A 19487-nucleotide genomic window follows, 5' to 3' on the forward strand; every position below is an offset into this window, starting at 1 on the left:
GAAATCACTCAGCGTCCCTTGTATATCAAGCAGCAGGAAAGGACCACACAAAAAGTCCACAGATGAAGTTTTATTCAAACCCAGAAGAGAAAAAGCAGCACTAAGTGCAGTGTCTCAAAGATGCAGCGTAACATCTTTACCTTAGAAAAAGTAATTAAACGTAACAGTCGGCAAAGAGGCAGTTAAATGGAATTTTTCAGTGGCAAGGGGGACAAGGAAGCCCATCACAGCAGGCCTGCGGTGTTAGAAATCAGGAGAAGAGATTTCTGTACATCTCAAGAGCAACAAGAATGTATTCCTTCCCACCCTTTGCTTGAGAAGTAAAACTCTGCAAGGGTTTGGCTCCAGGGTCCCTTGAGAGAGAGTTGGTTCCGAGTCCCTGAGCAAAGAGGAAGGAAAAGGGGGTCCTGCAAGGAGAGGATGAGGGGAAGACCCCCTTTTCTAGGGGTCCCTCCAAATGCTCTTGTCTGGCTGGTCTTTCTTCACCCAGTCATGTCAAGGAGCAGCATGGGGGCTAAAAGGAGGAATAAATCGAGGACAATATCCCACTCAGAAAAGCTCTTATTTCTCTTTTTGTGGAGGGTCTAGGCCTGGCTTTTTGAAGCTTGGACCGTTCGGCCTGCACACCATCACCTTTTATAGTGGTACCTCAGGTTAAGTACTTAATTTGTTCTGGAGATCCGTTCGTAACGTGAAACTGTTCTTAACCTGAGGTACCACTTTAGCTAATGGGGCCTCCCGCTGCCGCCGGAGATCGATTTCTGTTCTCATCCTGAAGCAAAGTTCTTAACCCGAGATACTATTTCTGGGTTAGCGGAGTCTGTAACCTGAAGCGTCTGTAACCCGAGGCACCACTGTACATACTTTACATTTGCTGAGGTAAAATCTCCACCCCCAACATTGCTTGTGGCAGTTCTGCCCTCGCCTTAATCTCCTCCATTTTGAAAGGAAACATCTCTTTTTCATGGGCCATCTTGGCCTCCCTGTCTCTTTCTTCTTGGACTCCTCTCTCTCTCTCTCTCTCTCTCTCTCTCTCTCTCTCTCTCTCCCTGTATCTCTGCTAGATGAAGGGCAGCTGCCATTCTGGCCTCTTCTCTTTCTTTCTCTGCTTCAACCTTAGACAATTCCAATCTTAGCCTGATCGTCTCTAACTCAATATATTAGGATTCTCCTCAGACGCAGCAGCTGGGTCATCCTGAGTCTCTTTGCCTTGGCACTTGCTGGTCATTTTCTGACAGGAATTTTTTCTCTTTTTAATCAAAGAACTTCACTCCTTTATTAAACTGGTTGTTCTGTGTCTCTGGGTACGTTTCTGTGTGGGTTTTTACTTCGTATCACGACTCTTTCCCCCCCGGCACCCTTGGGCCTGCCCTTCAGGGTTGTCGTTTTGAGACCCCACTTCCTCCCTGGGTTTCCAATTATTACTTTTTCTGGAAGGGACTGAGTATTACTGCTCCCCCTAAGTCTCCTTTGATTTCATCGCCCAAGGTAGAGACTTCAGTTCCTGTTTTCAGCCTAAATGAGCAGGAACCTCTTGGAAACATTGCTCTAAACTGATCAGCTGTTTGAGCTCATCTAACTTTCCTCCCATCTGTCCAGAGCTTGGTCAATTCGGCTACCCAGTTGGGCCTAAGTCTCTCCTGGTTTCCTTTTAATTTCACGAAAGGCTTTTTGGCTTTGTTCTGCAGTCAGTCCAAAGCACACTTTCACTCTCTCTTTAAATGTGAGGGAATCAGAGGTTTCATCCTCTCTGAGATCTGAGTATATTTCACTCAAAATTCCACATATCTGTGGGCATATGTGCAGCATCCAGTTTTCCTCATGCATCTTTAAGTCTACCAGTCGGCTCAAAACTAAATAGGATCTGTGTGGGTTTTAACTTCCTATCCCACCTCTGCCCCCAATTAATATGCGACAACGCAAGGGCTCTTCCCCTCCCCCCCGGCAGCCTTGGGCCCGTTCTCTCTCTTAAATATAGTGCACCCACCTCACAGAACACAATTTCCACAGATGCCCTCCAACTACCTCAGATTATCTTGTGGGGGACTTGCGTGAGGTAAAACTCACTAACTGGGAGTCTCAAGCAAGAATTGTGCAAATAACCATTAACAATTTTATTTAACAAGGAAGTTTATGACATGAGTGGATAAAACTTAGGATGCTTCAGTTTACAATGTTATTTCTCTTCAAGGTTGTCTCAGTTGTTTCACACTTAAGACTTTGGCTCTTAACAAGGTGGCACTTTCTGCAAGTTACCCTACTCCCAAGGTTGTTGTTGTTTATAGTCATTTAGTCGTGTCCGCCTCTTCGTGACCCCCTGGACCAGAGCATGCCAGGCCCTCCTGTCTTCCACTGCCTCCCGCAGTTTGGTCAGACTCATGTTTGTAGCTTCAAGAACAGTGTCCAACCATCTCGTCCTCCGTCCTCTGTCGTCCCCTTCTCCTTGTGCCCTCCATCTTCCCCAACATCAGGGTCTTTTCCAGTGAGTCTTCTCATGAGGTGGCCAAAGTATTGGAGCCTCAGCTTCACGATCTGTCCTTCCAGTGAGCACTCAGGGCTGATTTCCTTCAGAATGGATGCATTTGATCTTCTTGCAGTCCATGGGACTCTCCAGAGTCTCCTCCAGCACCAGAATTCAAAAGCATCCATTCTTCGGCAATCAGCCTTCTTTATGGTCCAGCTCTCACTTCCATACATCACCATGGAAAACCATGGCTTTAACTATACAGACCATTATTGGCAAGGTGATGTCTCTGCTTCTTAAGATGCTGTCTAGGTTTGTCAATGCTTTTCTCCCAAGAAGCAGGCATCTTTTAATTTCGTGACTGCTGTCACCATCTGCAGTGATCATGGAGCCCAAGAAAGTAAAATTTCTCACTGCCTCCATTTCTTCCCCTTCTATTTGCCAGGAGGTGATGGGCCCAGTGGCCGTTTTTTTGATGTTGAGCTTCAGACCATATTTTGCGCTCTCCTCTTTCACCCTCATTAAAAGGTTCTTTAATTCCTCCTCACTTTCTGCCATCAATGTTATGTCATCTGCATATTTGAGGTTGTTGATATTTCTCCCGGCAATCTTCCGGCTTGGGTTTCATCCAGCCCAGCCTTTCGCATGATGAATTCTGCATATAAGTTAAATAAGCAGGGGGACAATATACAGCCTTGTCGTACTCCTTTCCCAATGTTGAACCAATCAGTTGTTCCATATCCAGTTCTAACTGTAGCTTCTTGTCCCACATAGAGATTTCTCAGGAGACAGATGAGGTGATCAGGCACTCCCATTTCTTTAAGAACTTGCCATAGTTTGCTGTGGTCGACACAGTCAAAGGCTTTTGCATAGTCAATGAAGCAGAAGTAGATGCTTTTCTGGAACTCTCTAGCTTTCTCCGTAATCCAGCGCGTGTTTGCAATTTGGTCTCTGGTTCCTCTGCCTCTTCTAAATCCAGCTTGCACTTCTGGGAATTCTCGGTCCACATACTGCTTGAGCCTTCCTTGTAGAATTTTAAGCATAACCTTGCTAGCGTGTGAAATGAGTGCAACTGTGCGGTAGTTGGAGCATTCTTTGGCACTGCCCTTCTTTGGGATTGGGATGTAGACTGATCTTCTCCAATCCTCTGGCCACTGCTGAGTTTTCCAAACTTGCTGGCATATTGAGTGTAGCACCTTAACAGCATCATCGTTTAAAATTTTAAATAGTTCAGCTGGAATATCATCACTTCCACTGGCCTTTTTATTAGCAATGCTTTCTAAGGCCCATTTGACTTCACTCTCCAGGATGTCTGGCTCAAGGTCAGCAACCACACTACCTGGGGTGTACGAGACATCCATATCTTTCTGGTATAATTCCTCTGTGTATTCTTGCCCCCTCTTCTTGATGTCTTCTGCTTCTGTTAGGTCCTTACCACTTTTGTCCTTTATTATGGTAATCTTTGTACGACATGTTCCTTTCATATCTCCAATTTACTTGAGCAGATCTCTGGTTTTTCCCATTCTATTGTTTTCCTCTATTTCTTTGCATTGCTCATTTAAGAAGGCCTTCTTGTCTCTCCTTGCTATTTTTTGGAAATCTGCATTCAATTTCCTGTATCTTTCACTATCTCCCTCGCATTTTGCTTGCCTTCTCTCCCCCGCTATTTGTAAGGCCTCGTGGGACAGCCACTTTGCTTTCTTACATTTCCTTTTCATTGGGATGGTTTTAGTTGCTGCCTCCTAACGAGCCTCCGTCCATAGTTCTTCAGGCACTCTGTCCACCAAATCTAAATCCTTAAACCTGTTCCTCACTTCCACTGTGTATTCATAAGGGATTTGACTTAGATTGTATCTAACCGGTCCAGTGGTTTTTCCTACTTTCTTCAGTTTAAGCTTTCTTCAATTTAAGCTTTCTTCAGTTTAAGTTTAAGACAAGGTACTCCAAGCAAAAGACCCAAGGGATCTCTGGTTTTGGAGTCTTCTCTTTCTAGAAGGATCTCTCTGACTGAGCTGCTGGCTCTGCACCTCTGAGCAGAGGGTGTCCTCCTGACCCAGGTTCTTCCTCACAGTGTTTTCCCAGAATCCCCCACTGCTCCTATGTTGGATGGCATGGCCTCTTCCTGCTTCAGGGCCAGCTGAGTCTTCCTCATCCATTTCTGTTCTCTGGACACCTCCAGGAGATCGGAAGGAGTCCCTAGGTCTTCTGCCAAGTTCTGCCTGTCCTAATGAGAGGTGACAGAGAATCCTGTAAAGCAAATGCATTCTTCTACTACAAGATTGATACACAGTCAGGAGAAGGGAAATGTTCCCTGGGCCAGCATGGATGAGTCTGAATCACAGCCCAGACTTGGAGTTCAAGCACTATATTCCCATGTTCTCAAGACAGACTTCTGTCTTTGTTCTGAGGGCAACTCTCTCCCCCTTCAGAAGCATGGCTGACTCCAACTGGGGGGCCTGGAGCCATCGCTAGCCCTCTGCTCCTCCCTGAATGGGCCTCATCCTCTTCTCAAGCCATCTCTTCCTCCTGTGGCAGGGAGTTCCATGGGTCTAACTGTGCACTGCGAGATGGAAGGACTTTGTTTAGCACAGAGGCCAAGTTTTTATTTCTGCCTCCAGATGTTTCCATCTGGCTGCCACCTGGGCTAAGGAACGTGGCTGATTCCTCAATCCCATCAGGGTTCCTTTGCAGGCCCTTTTCTTTCTGACTCAGTGACCCCTCCCCAAAGGAGCAAGACAAGAATTGCAGACCTCCTGTTACTTGCAGCCTCCCTGGCTTTGCAGAGAGAAGGGGGGCAGAACCTCTTAGCCCTGGCTTGGGGATACCCTTGCAGGAGCTGAGCAGAATCCCCACGGATCCCCATCATGACTCCCTGGCCCTCGTGGCTGTTCTTCTGAGCCCTTGCAAAGCGGAGCTCGCCCTGCTCCCTTCTCTCTCTCTCTCTCTCTCTCAGGAGCCAGGGCTCCTCCCCTGGCTCCTGAGAGAGAGGGGACCCTCCCCTGCAGCCCTGGGACCCCCCCATCTCCCCAAGGCCACTCACCGGATCCCAGAAGGCGCCCCCAGGCAGCACTTGTGGAGCAGAGAGACAAAAGCCTGGATGGGGGCAGAGCTTGTGCTCTGGGGAGCCTCCTCCCTTTATTCCTCTCTAGGAAGCCAGCTGGGTGCCACTTAACCCTTTTGCTGGTCCCTCTCTCCCTGCGGGGACCTTGGGGGCCTGGCAAGCTTCTCCCTCCGCGGGGAACAGATTTCTGTACATCTCAAGAGCAACAAGAATGTATTCCTTCCCACCCTTTGCTTGAGAAGTAAAACTCTGCAAGTGTTTGGCTCCAGGGTCCCTTGAGAGAGAGTTGGTTCCAACTCTGAGCAAAGAGGAAGGAAAAGGGGGTCCTGCAAGGAGAGGATGAGGGGAAGACCCCCTTTTCTAGGGGTGGGGGAGAGGGATTGGGCTCCCAGGTCAAGAGAGCACCTTGTATCCTGGCACTGAAAAGACACCCTCCCAACACACACTTTGTGGCATCTCCTTTTGGCAAAGGGTCAAAACATAGTTCCAAGTTGAAAACCACCTCCAGGAACACCTCTCCTCAATGGGCTTTGCACTACAACTCCCAACTGGGCCTGCCAGCAGAAGGCAGGGGGGATGGAAACAGCCGTCCAAAAGGTCCAGCCAGCTCCAGAGGCGACCCAAGGCTGCTCTCCAATGGGGCACTGCTTCAGTCATCTGAGTTGCCCAGTTCAAGGGAGCTGGCGGGACTAAGAACCGGGGTTCCTGAATTGCAGGGGTTGGACTAGATGAGCCTGGAGTGTCCTCTTCCAGGATTCCTCTTCTGGCTGCCAATGCCACGGCTGGAATGTCTCCCAAAACTGCCCCCCCCTTTCACAAAGAGCTCTCCCCGCCCCCGCCCCCCTGTGTCTTAAACTACCCTTTGACTGGCAACCATCTCTAATCTCCTTGCTGGACAATTCCAACCAAAGATGCTTTAGATTCTCTGAAATCTACTCAGGAGTCCTGTAGTGATTTCATGCTCTTTATTGCAGCTTGTAAAACAGTGATTTAATTGCACCCCCCCAACCTGAGGCTGTTATATACATTATTTACACAATTAGTCCCGTCTGATTGGCTGATTCTGCTTCCTTCCTGGAGCCTGAATGCTCTTTTCCTGCAAGCCAATCAGTTGTTGCATTCTAGGATCCTACTTGCCTTTTGTTCTAGGATCCAAGCTTAGTACATAACCCCCCCTCCCCTCGAAGTTCCCATTGCGCCCAGAAGGTTAGCATTCCTAGTCGTTGAGGTATGCCGGTCACCTATGTATGCCTTGTGGTCTTGGGTGTCTCTCAGTAGGGGTTCCTGGTTCTGGCTCTTGTTCCAGGGCTGCCGGCTGTGACGGGGTCGTAGGGTTGGACGCCGCTGGTCCACTCGGTTGTGGTTCTGGTTCCTGTGGCTGCTTGGCCTCGGTCACTTCTGGACTTCCTAGTTCTGCCTCCCTTACCCGCTCCTCCTGCGGGTTTTCCTCAAAACAGGGTGGGGGGTAGAGATGGCTTAGTCTTCCAAACAACCCTTTATCCATTAGTTAGTAGACAAGCTTCCCAGTGCAAGGAGAGGAAAGCAGACCTCTGAGCCCAGCCTGGCCCCCCACCAAATTCTGCCCGCATGCCTTGAGGCCCCAAGATGGGCGGAGGAAGGCCTGGAGGGCAGCTGCTGGCTGGGACTTTGATTGGGGTAGGGTGGGGCACAGGGAGAGGGAGACAGGAAGACCGGCCAGGGGGTGGCACTGGGGGGATTTATTCACATTGGTTTTCTACCCAAAAACCACCACCCCCGGCTGTTAGGAGGGTGGTGCCTCCTCCATGAATTCCTCTTCCACTCCCAGCCACTCTGCTCAAACCTTTGCTAAAATCCTGCTCTCCTCCCTCCTCTCCGTCTCAGAGGCTGGGCTTTCTGTCTCATCTCAAGAACCGCCAAAGCGCCCGCAATTGCCTCTTATCTCCCACCCAAACCGTCCACATCAATCCTAAGCGTCTCCTGTTCTGATTTCCATTTTTTGTCTTCCAGCTTTTCAGACTTCTCCCTTCCTTTCTTGGAGATACCTAGTGCTTCTGTTTTCTTTGTCAGTGTCTCTACTTTAGTGGTCAAATTTTTTTATTTTTTTTTAAATGATATTTATTAGAGTTTCACATGAAAAAACATCTTAATAATAATAATAATAATAAAAGGAATTTTAAAAATGGAAAGAGAAAACACCATACAAAGTACAAAATACAAAAAGAAAAAAGAAAAAACAGTTAAAAACAATTCCATCTTTTCATGACAACTTTTACATTTACTTATTTCCCGGACCTCCTCATACCTCCCTCTTTTGTATTCCAGTTCAATTTGTTTGTCCAGCAATTCCTTTCCCTCCTTTTTAATCCCATCCTTAATCTTAATATAATATAAAATTAAATTTTAATCTAATAAAAACCAATTTTCCATTTCTTTTGACTTTTTTTGTCCTAATCCTTACTCTTAATCTATATATAACTTTAAAGCCTGTACAGCTAGAAGCCACTTAATTTCAATCCAACATCACTCTAACATTCTTTAATTTTGCAATATTTCTGTAAATAGTCTTTAAATTTCTTCCAATCTTCTTCCACCGACTCTTCTCCCTGGTCACGGATTCTACCAGTCATTTCCGCCAATTCCATATAGTCCATCAATTTCATCTGCCATTCCTCCAGTGTGGGTAGCTCTTGTATCTTCCAATACTTTGCGATAAGTATTCTTGCTGCTGTTGTGGCATACATAAAGAAAGTTCTATCCTTTTTTAACACCGATTGGCTGACTATGCCCAGGAGAAAGGCCTCTGGTTTCTTCAAGAAGGTATATTTAAATACCTTTTTTAATTTATTATATATCATTTCCCAGAAAGTCTTAATCTTTGGGCACGTCCACCAAAGGTGAAAAAATGTACCTTCAATTTCCTTAGACTTCCAACATTTATTATCAGGCAAATGGTAGATTTTTGCAAGCTTGACTGGGGTTATGTACCACCTGTATATCATTTTCATAATATTCTCTCTTAGGGCATTACATGCCGTAAATTTCATACCTGTGGTCCATAACTGTTCCCAGTCAGCGAACATAATGTTGTGTCCAACGTCTTGTGCCCATTTAATCATAGCAGATTTCACCGTTTCATCCTGAGTTTCAGCAGCAAGTTATACATTCTTGACAAATTCTTAGTTTTGGGTTCTAACAGTTCTGTTTCTAATTTTGATTTTTCCACCTGGAAGCCAATTTTCTTGTCCAAATTAAATGCCTCCATTATCTGATAATAATGAAGCCAGTCTCGCACTTTGTTTTTTAGTTTTTCAAAACTCTGCAATTTCAATCTGTCTCCATCTTGTTCCAAAATTTCCCAATATTTCGGCCATTTGACCTCCATATTGAGCTTTTTCAAGGCTTTCGCTTCCATTGGTGACAGCCACCTTGGAGTTTTGTTTTCCAATAAATCCTTGTATCTTATCCAAACATTAAACAATGCTTTCCTGACAATATGGTTTTTAAATGCTTTATGCGCTTTGACCTTGTCATACCACAGATATGCATGCCATCCAAACACATTATTAAAACCTTCTAGATCCAAAATGTCAGTGTTTTCAAGAAGCAGCCATTCTTTCAACCAGCAGAAAGCTGCTGATTCATAGTAAAGTTTAAGGTCTGGCAGGGCAAATCCACCTCTATCCTTTGCATCTGTTAGTATTTTAAATTTTATTCTGGGCTTCTTGCCCTGCCAGACAAATCTAGAAATATCTTTCTGCCACCTCTTGAAACAGTCCATTTTGTCCACAATTTGCAATGTTTGAAACAAAAACAACATTCTATGCAATACATTCATTTTTACAGCAGCAATACGACCCAGCAGTGAAAGCTTCAAGTTTGACCAAATTTCTAAGTCTTTTTTCACTTCAGCCCAACATCTTTCATAGTTATCTTTGAATAAGTTCCCATTTTTTGCTGTCAAGTTAATCCCCAGATATTTAAGTTTCTTGACCACTGTTAAACCTGTCTCATTCTGAAACCTCTCTCTCTCTCTATTGGTGTTAAATTTTTCTCTAAGACCTTAGTTTTTACTTTATTCAATTTAAATCCTGCAACTTGACCAAATTCTTGAATCAGTTCTAAAACCCTTTTGGTACTAGATTCTGGCTCCTGTAACGTCAGTACTAAATCATCTGCAAATGCTCTCAATTTGTACTGTTTAGCTCCGACCTGTATCCCTTTAACCAACTGGTCCCTTCTAATCATGTTCAGCAAAACCTCCAGGACCGAAATAAAAAGTAGTGGGGAAATTGGGCAACCTTGTTATGTCCCTTTTTCTATTTTAAGTTCTTCCGTCACCACATTATTTACAATTAATTTAGCCTTTTGTTCTGAATAAATTGCACTTATACCATTTTCAAAGCCTTGGCCTACCCCCATACCCTGTAGGTTCTTCTTCATAAAGCTCCAAGAAATATTGTCAAAAGCTTTCTCCGCATCCACAAATATCAAAACTGCTTTAGTATTTATATTCACTTCTAGTTTTCCCAGAATATCAATTATATTCCTCAAGTTGTCAGACAAATGTCTTCCTGGGAGAAAGCCTGCTTGATCTTTATGAATCTCTTCCATCAACACTTTTTTAAAACTCTTAGCCAAAATGTCTGCAAAAATTTTGTAATCCACATTGAGTAATGATATGGGGCGGTAGTTCTTAAGCTGTGTCTTTTCAGTCTCTGTTTTCGGTACAAGTGTAATATATGCTTCTTTCCACGACTCTGGTGCTCTTTTCCCCTCCATTATTTCATTACAGACCTCTTTCAAAGGTTGTATTAACCATTCTTTCAAGGATCTGTAATATGTAGAAGTCAATCCATCCGGTCCTGGAGACTTACCCAACTGCATATTTTGGATGGCACCTTCTATCTCCTGTTCAGTTATTTTATAGTTCAACATTAGTTTATTTTCTTGAGAGATTTTTTGTAATCCATTTGTTTGCAAAAATTGATCTATATCAGTTTCTTTCAGTGGCCCTTGTGTATATAGTTGTTTAAAGTATCTCTGGAAGAAATTTCTAATCTCAGCTGGGTTCTGTATATTCCTTCCTTCCACTTCTAAATTCGTAACTGTATTTAATTTTTGTCTTTTTTTCATTTGCCAAGCCAACAGTTTCCCACATTTGTTAGCCGACTCAAATGTCTTTTGTCTCATTTGTTTAATTTTCCATTCTATTTCCTGATTCATCATTTTCATATATTGTACTTGATGTAACTTTAATTCTCTCAAAATCTCTTGAGATTTTGGATTTGTTCTCAATCTTTTTTCACTTTCCTTTATTTTCTCCAATATCTTATCCTTCTTCTCATTTTTTTTTTAATTATTTTTTATTAAAGTTTTGAACAACAAAGAAACAAAAAAGAACATACACCATATATATAACAAAAACACACAAAAAAAGCAAAATTCAACAATAAAAGAGCAAAAAACATAACAATTAAAAACAATATCTCTTTTCCATTTCCGTTTTTTAGTTACTTATTTTCTGGACTTCCTCATACCTCCCTTTTTTGTATTCCAATCCAAATTATTTGTCCAGCAATTTCTTTTCCACTTTTTTAATCCCAATCTTTAGCTTTAATAAAATATTAAAATATATAACTTCAACTTCTTTAAACCTGATCTTTTGTCTTAGTATCATATAATGTTAATATTTTTCCTCTTAATATCAAATTTCCATTTCTTTAAACATCTTCAATCCTAATCTTTAATCTTAGTCTATCATTAACTTTAACCTGTACAGCTGGAAACCGCTTATTTTCAGTCCAACATCACTCTAACATTCTTTAATTTTGCAATATTTCTGAAGATAGTCTTTGAATTTCTTCCAATCTTCCTCCATCGACTCTTCTCCCTGGTCACGGATTCTACCAGTCATTTCCGCCAATTCCATATAGTCCATAAGTTTCATCTGCCATTCCTCCAGCGTGGGAAGTTCTTGTGTCTTCCAATACTTTGCGATGAGTATTCTTGCTGCTGTTGTTGCATACATAAAGAAAGTTCTATCCTTTTTTAACACCATTTGGCCGACTATGCCCAGGAGAAAGGCCTCTGGTTTCTTAGGGAAGGTATACTTAAATACCTTTTTCAATTCATTATATATCATTTCCCAGAAAGCCTTAATCTTTGGGCACGTCCACCAAAGGTGAAAAAATGTACCTTCAGTTTCTTTACATTTCCAACATTTGTTATCGGGCAAGTGATAGATTTTTGCAAGCTTGACTGGGGTTATGTACCACCTGTATATCATTTTCATAACATTCTCTCTTAAGGCATTACATGCCGTAAATTTCATACCTGTGGTCCATAACTGTTCCCAGTCAGCAAACATAATGTTATGTCCAATGTCCTGTGCCCATTTAATCATAGCCGATTTTACCGTTTCATCCTGAGTATTCCATTTCAGCAGCAAGTTGTACATTCTTGACAAATTCTTAGTTTTGGGTTCTAACAATTCTGTTTCTAATTTGGATCTTTCCACCTGGAAGCCAATTTTCCTGTCCAATTTGAATGCCTCCATTATCTGATAATAATGAAGCCAGTCTCGCACTTTGTTTTTTAGTTTTTCAAAACTCTGCAATTTCAGTCTATCTCCGTCTTGTTCCAAAATTTCCCAATATTTCGGCCATTTGACCTCCATATTGAGCTTTTTCAAGGCTTTCGCTTCCATTGGTGACAGCCACCTTGGGGTTTTGTTTTCTAGCAAATCCTTATATCTTAACCAAACATTAAATAGCGCTTTCCTGACAATGTGGTTTCTAAATGCTTTATGTGCTTTGACCTTATCATACCATAGATATGCATGCCATCCAAATACATTATTAAAACCTTCCAAATCCAAAATGTCAGTGTTTTCAAGAAGTAGCCATTCTTTCAACCAGCAAAAAGCTGCTGATTCATAATAAAGTTTGAGGTCTGGCAGGGCAAATCCACCTCTTTCCTTTGCATCTGTTAGTATTTTAAATTTTATTCTAGGCTTCTTGCCCTGCCAGACAAATTTAGAAATATCTTTCTGCCACCTCTTGAAACAATCCATTTTGTCCACAATCTGCAACGTTTGGAACAAAAACAACATTCTAGGCAATACATTCATTTTTATCGCAACAATACGGCCCAGCAGTGAAAGCTTCAAATTTGACCAAATTTCTAAACTCATTTTTAATTCTCTTCTTTACTGCGTTCTGTTGTATCAGGAACCCTCTCATAACCACTTTACTTGCGTCCCAGATTACTCTTTTTTCCACATTGGTGCTCAAATTTATCTCAAAATAGTCTCTCAAGGTTTTTTGGGCCTTCTTAAGCACTTCTTCATCTCTAAATAAGGTGTCATTCATCCTCCATCTAAAGGAGCCAGTTGGTGTTAGTTTCATTTCCATCTTGACAGCATTATGGTCGGAGCAAGTTTTCAGGCAGGTTTCCACCTTTCTTGTCTTTGGTGCCATTCCTCTAGTTATCCATATTTGGTCAATTCTTGTCCATGTCATTTTCGCTTCAGAAAAGAAGGTTCCCTCTTTAGCCATGGGGTGTCTTGTTCTCCAGATATCAACTAAGTCCAAGTTGTCTGTCATCCCAAAAACGGTTTTAGGTAGTCTACCATCCTTGGTGACTACAGGTCTTTGTGCCTTGTCCATATGTGTAGATACCACTCCATTCATGTCTCCCATCAAAATCATGTTGTAATCCAGGTAGTCCATCAAAGTCTCATGCAACTTCTTAAAAAAATCAGATTTCCCTTCATTTGGTGCGTAAATTCCTACTATCAAAAATTTTTCTCCTTGTGTTTGAATTTCAATTGCCACAAATCTTCCTTGGTCATCTTTAAAAATAAATTTCAGTGATAGTCTGTCCTTTGCATAAATCACAACCCCTCTTTTTTTAACTTTCTTTGTCAGTGTCTCTACTTTAGTGGTCAAATTTGTCACCATTTAATGATTTTTATCAATTCGGGCTAATAGCTTCTCCAAATTTAACACAGGCCTGGTGTTAACTGTTTTTGAACTCCCATATTCAAAATCTCCCTCTCCCTTGTTCTCAAAGCAGCCTATTTTCCAGCAGCACCTTATCAGTTTGTCAAGGTCACAGAATAACTCTTTCCTAAGAGATCCTGTTTCCTGCATTTTTCCAGCCCTCCCTCTTCCTTCCAGCCTGATACCCAACACACATAAGCTGTTTAACATAAAATCCAATTTCTCAAATTAAGATTCGAATTAAACAAATAAACCAAATAATTACTTTAAGAGAGGAACCATAAAACAGAAAAAAAGAATGTGTTCAAGAGGACAAAGCAATTTTGGTGTCCAGATAAGAGTGGTTGTCTTGCAGGAATCCAATTCTCTTTAAGTGGCTCAGAGTAGAAGAAATATTTTCCTTCAAAGAGAAACGAACTTGTCCAAACCTGTCTTGATTTTAGCTTTTCCAACCAACTCTAAGTCCTTTTAAGAGCTCCAATTGTGTTAAGAACTTTAAAAATGAGACCAGACTTTCATAAATCCCTCCGATCACACTCTTGGCACTGAAATAGTTTCTACCCTGTGTGAATTCTCTGATGGGAAATGAGATTGTTGCTTTGACTGAAGCTCTTTCCTCATTCCACGCACTGTTAGGGTTTCTCCCCAGTATGGATTTTGTGATGGGCTGTGAGACTTTCTTTCCTGGTGAAGCTCTTTCCACATTCCAGACACTGATAGGGGTTTTCCCCTGTATGAATTCTTTGATGGGAAGTGAAACTTATTTTCCAGGTGAAGCTCTTTCCACATTCCACGCACTGATAGGGTTTCTCCCCTGTATGAATCCTTTGATGGGAAGTGAGTTTAGCACTATTAATGAATCCCTTTCCACATTCCACACACTGATATGGTTTCTCCCCTGTATGAATTCTTTGATGGGAAGTGAGTTCAGAGCTTGTCCTGAAGCTCTTTCCACATTCCAAGCACTGATAGGGTTTCTCCCCTGTATGAATCCTTTGATGGGAAGTGAAACTGTGCTTTCTAATGAAGCTCTTTCCACATTCCACGCACTGAAAGGGTTTCTCCCCTGTATGAATTCTTTGATGTGAAGTGAAACTTTGCTTTCTAATGAAGCTCTTTCCACATTCCACGCACTGAAAGGGTTTCTCCCCTGTATGAATCCTTTGATGGGAAGTGAGTTCGGAGCGCATCCTGAAGCTTTTTCCACACTCCAAGCAGTGATATGGTTTTTCCCTTGTATGAATTCTACGATGGCAAGTGAGATCGTGGCTGCGACTGATGCTCTTTCCACAATCCAAGCAGTGATATGGTTTCTCCCCTGTATGAATTCTACGATGGGAAGTGAGATTGTACCTGTGACTGAAGTTCTTTCCACACTCCAAGCAGTGATAGGGTTTCTCCCCTGTATGAATCCTTTGATGGGAAGTGAGTTCAAAGCTCGTCCTGAAGCTTTTTCCACATTCCACGCACTGATAGGGTTTCTCCCCTGTATGAATCCTTTGATGGGAAGTGAGATTGGCACTCCGAGTGAAGCTCTTTCCACATTCCACGCACTGATACGGTTTCTCCCCTGTATGAATTCTTTGATGGGAGGTGAGAGAGGAGCTATCAGTGAAGCTCTTTCCACACTCCAAGCAGTGATAGGGTTTCTCCCCTGTATGAATCCTTTGATGTGAAGTGAGCTTGGGCTTCTGATTGAAGCTCTTTCCACATTCCACACACTGAAAGGGTTTCTCCCCTGTATGAATCCTTTGATGGGAAGTGAGATTAGCACTCCGAGTGAAGCTCTTTCCACATTCCACGCACTGAAAGGGTTTCTCCCCTGTATGAATTCTTTGATGGGAAGTGAGCTTGGCCCTCTGATTGAAGTTCTTTCCACATTCCAAGCACTGATAGTGTTCCTTCTCAAGGGGATTTCTTTGATGGGAAGTGGAATGGGAGCTCTGACTGAAGCTCTCTCCACAGTCTGAATCCTGACATGGCTCCTCCACTGTGTGGATTTCGTTGTGGTCTCCCTTGTTCTTCATTTCCAATTCATCACCACCTGAAACTAAGAGGCAAACGGATTAGAGTCTCGGGAAGAAGTGCAGTCCCAAATTATGGAACAATGCTAATTAATGCTTGGGAGAGGCGACGAACTGAAGGGAGTTAGATGTTATAATGTTCCTTTTGTTCTGTAAAAATGTCTAGTTTCGTATACAAATCAAGTTGAATATTATATTTTCTAGTTTTGCAAAGTACAGCTTAACCTGGTAATGTCATTTTGTTCAAATTTAAATATGGATCTGTACTATCTTCATAAATAAAATGTGCTTTACTCACCTCCGTCACTGGTGCTGTGCAATGCCAGGTCTATAGGCAATAAAACCGCCACCCTGCGAGATTTCTTTATCTCGCAGGGGGTCGACCTGGCTTGTGTGACGGAGACTTGGGTGCGCGAAGGGGCAACTGTTACCTTACGAGAGATGGCACCCCCGGGTTTCTCCGTCCTCCACCAGTCGCGGACTGTGGGCCGGGGGGGGAGGGGTGGCATTATTAATCTGGGAAGATTGTCCTTTCAGGGCTCTACCATCGCCATCGATCCCCGGCATTGAATGTGTTGGCCTAGTGTGGGGCTCCGAGGTGAGCTTGGCTGTCTGGCTGGTGTACCGGCCACCTAGCGCACCAGCAGCCACCCTGTCAGGCCTGCTGGAGGCGGTGGCCGGCTGGGCCTTGGAGTTCCCTAACCTATTGGTATTGGGGGACTTTAACATCCATGCTGATGCCACTCCCTCCTCACAGGCTCTGGACCTGGTGTCTTCCATGGCGACACTTGGGCTCTCCCAGTTTGTTTCGGGCCCAACACATCAAGCAGGCCACACACTGGATTTGATCTTTGGCGTCGGTATAGATGTGATCATGTCTCCTTCGATGAAGGTGCCATGGTCTGATCACTACGCTCTGAAAGCCAGGATTGACTTTCCACCCCCACCCTGCTTAGGTGGCGAGCCGATTTGGGCTCGCCCGCAGAGGCTGATGGACCCTGATAGATTCCGCCAAGCCTTGCGGGACCTTGCTCCCCCTGGCGGCTCATTGACTGAGCTTGTTGAGGGCTGGAATACCCAGCTCCTGGCAGCCATAGATGAGATCGCACCTAAGCGCCCTCTGCGACCCCACAGAAACCCGGCTCCCTGGTTTACCGAGGAGCTCCAGAAAATGAAGCGGGACCTCAGACGGCTAGAGCGAGTATGGCGGGGTGCCCGTGACGGAGCCTCAAGAACATCTTATAGGGCTTTTATGAAAACCTACGAGATGGCGGTGAAGGCTGCTAAGAAGTCATACTTCTCGGCCTCCATTGCATCCGCCAGCTCTCGCCCGGCGCAATTATTTAGTATAATCAGGTCTTTAATGTCCCTTGAGGGACAGCCAAATTTAAATAACAATTTGACACACAGCTGTGAGGCATTTGCGAGCGTTTTTGCGGAGAAGGTCTTGTTGCTCTGCCATGTCCTCCCGGCCAATTTGGATACAATAAAGGTACTGGAGGCCCCTCGACTGTCCTCGGGTCCAGTATTGGCCCACTTCGACCGGATATCCCCAGCCGATGTGGACAGACTCCTCCGAGCTGGAAAGCCCACCACCTGTCCTCTCGACCCGTGCCTGTCTTGGCTGATTAGCGCGTGTCCAGACGAGGTGCGAGCCCTCCTGGGGGATATCATCAATTTGTCCCTTGGCACGGGGACATTCCCAGGGGAACTGAAGGAGGCAGTGGTGCGCCCGCTCTTAAAGAAAACATCATTAGATCCTTTAGATCTATCCAATTACCGCCCGGTTTCGAATCTTCCATTCCTGGGCAAGGTGATTGAGAGAGCGGTTGCTGAACAGCTTGGTGGTTTTCTGGATGAAACATCGGCTCTGGATCCATTCCAGTCCGGCTTCCGCGCTGGTCATGGGACCGAGACGGCTCTGGTTGCCCTAACAGATGATCTTCGTAGACAGCTGGATTGAGTCGGGTCGGGGCTGCTGATTCTTCTAGATCTGACAGCAGCTTTTGACATGGTCGATCACGAACTTCTGGACCACCGCCTTGCCGACATGGGGATCCAGGGCACAGTCCTTCAATGGCTGTGCTCGTTTCTCTCTGGTCGGTGACAGAGGGTGGCACTTGGGGGGGAATTGTCATCGCGCCACTCCTTGGTGTGTGGAGTACTTTAGGGTGCGATACTCTCCCCGATGCTTTTCAACATCTTTATGCGCCCCCTCGCCCAGCTTGTTCGGAGTTTTGGGCTGGGTTGGCATCAGTATGCCGATGACACCCAACTCTTATCTGTTGATGGATGGCCATCCTGACTCGGCCCCAGACACACTGACCAGATGTTTGGAAACTGTGGCTGGATGGTTACATGGGAGCCGGTTGAAGCTAAATCCTTCAAAGATAGAGGTCCTGTGGCTGGGACGGGGCGATATGGGATGGGGGGGGGCAACTCCCATCTCTTGTGGGGGTGCAATTAGTGCCAGCACCGTCCGTTAAGAGTTTGGGTGTAATCTTCGATACCTCCCTCTCTATGGAGGCGCAGATTACAGCTATAACAAAGGCGGCATTTTTTCATCTCCGCCAAGCTAAGCAGTTGACTCCTTATCTCTCTCACCCTGACCTAGCCACTGTGATCCACGCGACGGTCACCTCCAGACTGGATTATTGTAACTCGCTCTACGTGGGGCTGCCCTTGAGACTGACCCAGAAACTCTTAACATCTGGAAAGCGGTCTCCCCTCCGGATTGCAGAAGAGGAGGGGGGAAGCTTTGAACTGTATTCATCTGCAAAAAAAAGGGGGGAAAGGAAGCTAAAATCCGCTGCCTAAAACCTGGGAACAGACTGCCCCTAGACAAGGAATGTCGTTCAGTGGAAAGCCTATCGGTAAGCAGTAGACTTTGACAGCTAACTCTGCAAAAGAGATACAGTGTTTCTGGACCTCTCCTGGTTCTAAAGTTCTAAAGTAACTGTTTAAGTGCAATTGAAACTGTTGTTTTTAGGTGAATTGGGGGACTTATAAGGACTATTTTTGTTTTTAAAAGTTGCAAGCTCTGGCTGTTACTGTGTCCTCTAGGGGGAGGAGGTTTGACATTGCTACAATAACAAGAGGAAAATTCCATTCCAAAATAAACTTTCAACCGTGGGATTGGCCTTGAATTCTCATGAGAGTGTTATGGCAGATGGGAGAGGAAAGTTAGAGCTGGCGCAGGAAAAAACTACTAGGTCTGGCAGACACTATCGGACAGACATTGCGCAGCAGCGAAGGGCTTCAACATCTGGAGCATCTGGAACATCAGGGGCTGCTCCTTCACAGGTCAAACCAAAAGTTATGTCGTCCGAAGACGTTCTGGCACATGCACTTGGAAAAATTAATGAATCTTTGGAAAATTTAGCTAAGCAGGTAGCTGAGACAAATAAACAAGTAGCTGAAGCATCAGTTAAAATTGACCTGAATACAACAAGCATAAATAATTTGGGACAGAAGGTGAATACCAATACAGAATCTATTGAAAAATTATTACAGGAATCTGCTTCAACCCGAAAGATAGCTGAAGAAGCAAAAGATATAGCAACTGCTACTCAAGAGAAGTTACCACCGGTATACAAGCAATTGGAAGACCACGGTTTGACACTGTCTATGATTGAATTGAAAGAGAAACAAAGAAATTTAAGAATCAGGGCTGTACCAGAACGTGAGAAAGACAATTTGGCTGAATTTCTTACACAGGAATTCACAGATTTTTGGCAACAGGACTTGGGGAAGGAAGAATTTAAGATAGTGAGTGCATTTAGACTTGGAAGAGGACAAAGGAGGAACAAGGTGAGGGACTGCTTGATTACTCTTCAAACAAAAGAGGAGAGAGGGTCTGCACTATCGAAAGACTTTGGAAATTGACGACTCAAGTGTGGAGATATTTAAGGACATTCCAAAACATCTTTTGGACTTAAGGTTTAACTACAGAG

General features: G+C 44.1%; 1 protein-coding gene and 2 long non-coding RNA genes across 3 annotated transcripts in view; 1 reads left to right on the forward strand and 2 right to left on the reverse strand.

The window, feature by feature from the left end:
- Positions 1 to 7603, reverse strand: part of LOC308484549 — a 95951-nt gene extending 88348 nt beyond the window's left edge. The window contains exon 1 of the long non-coding RNA XR_013989967.1: positions 7235 to 7603. This is a non-coding gene — a long non-coding RNA (uncharacterized lncRNA). The remainder of the gene's footprint in view (positions 1 to 7234) is intronic.
- On the forward strand, positions 47 to 7347 carry LOC308484596. The gene is made up of 2 exons (XR_013990025.1): positions 47 to 368; positions 5829 to 7347. It is a non-coding gene; the product is annotated as an uncharacterized lncRNA (long non-coding RNA).
- Positions 7604 to 13759: 6156 nt separating the features above from the next.
- The window catches only part of LOC308484141 (uncharacterized protein), a 45230-nt gene continuing 39502 nt past the window's right edge, over positions 13760 to 19487 (reverse strand). Inside the window, exon 6 of the mRNA XM_081018767.1 lies at positions 13760 to 15560. Within this exon, the coding sequence (XP_080874893.1) occupies positions 14143 to 15560 (1418 nt within the window). The 3' untranslated portion in view covers positions 13760 to 14142. The remainder of the gene's footprint in view (positions 15561 to 19487) is intronic.

Source organism: Podarcis pityusensis (assembly GCF_964106645.2).
Source record: "Podarcis pityusensis genome assembly, chromosome: 8".
In the NCBI taxonomy this organism is placed as follows: Eukaryota; Metazoa; Chordata; class Lepidosauria; order Squamata; family Lacertidae; genus Podarcis; species Podarcis pityusensis.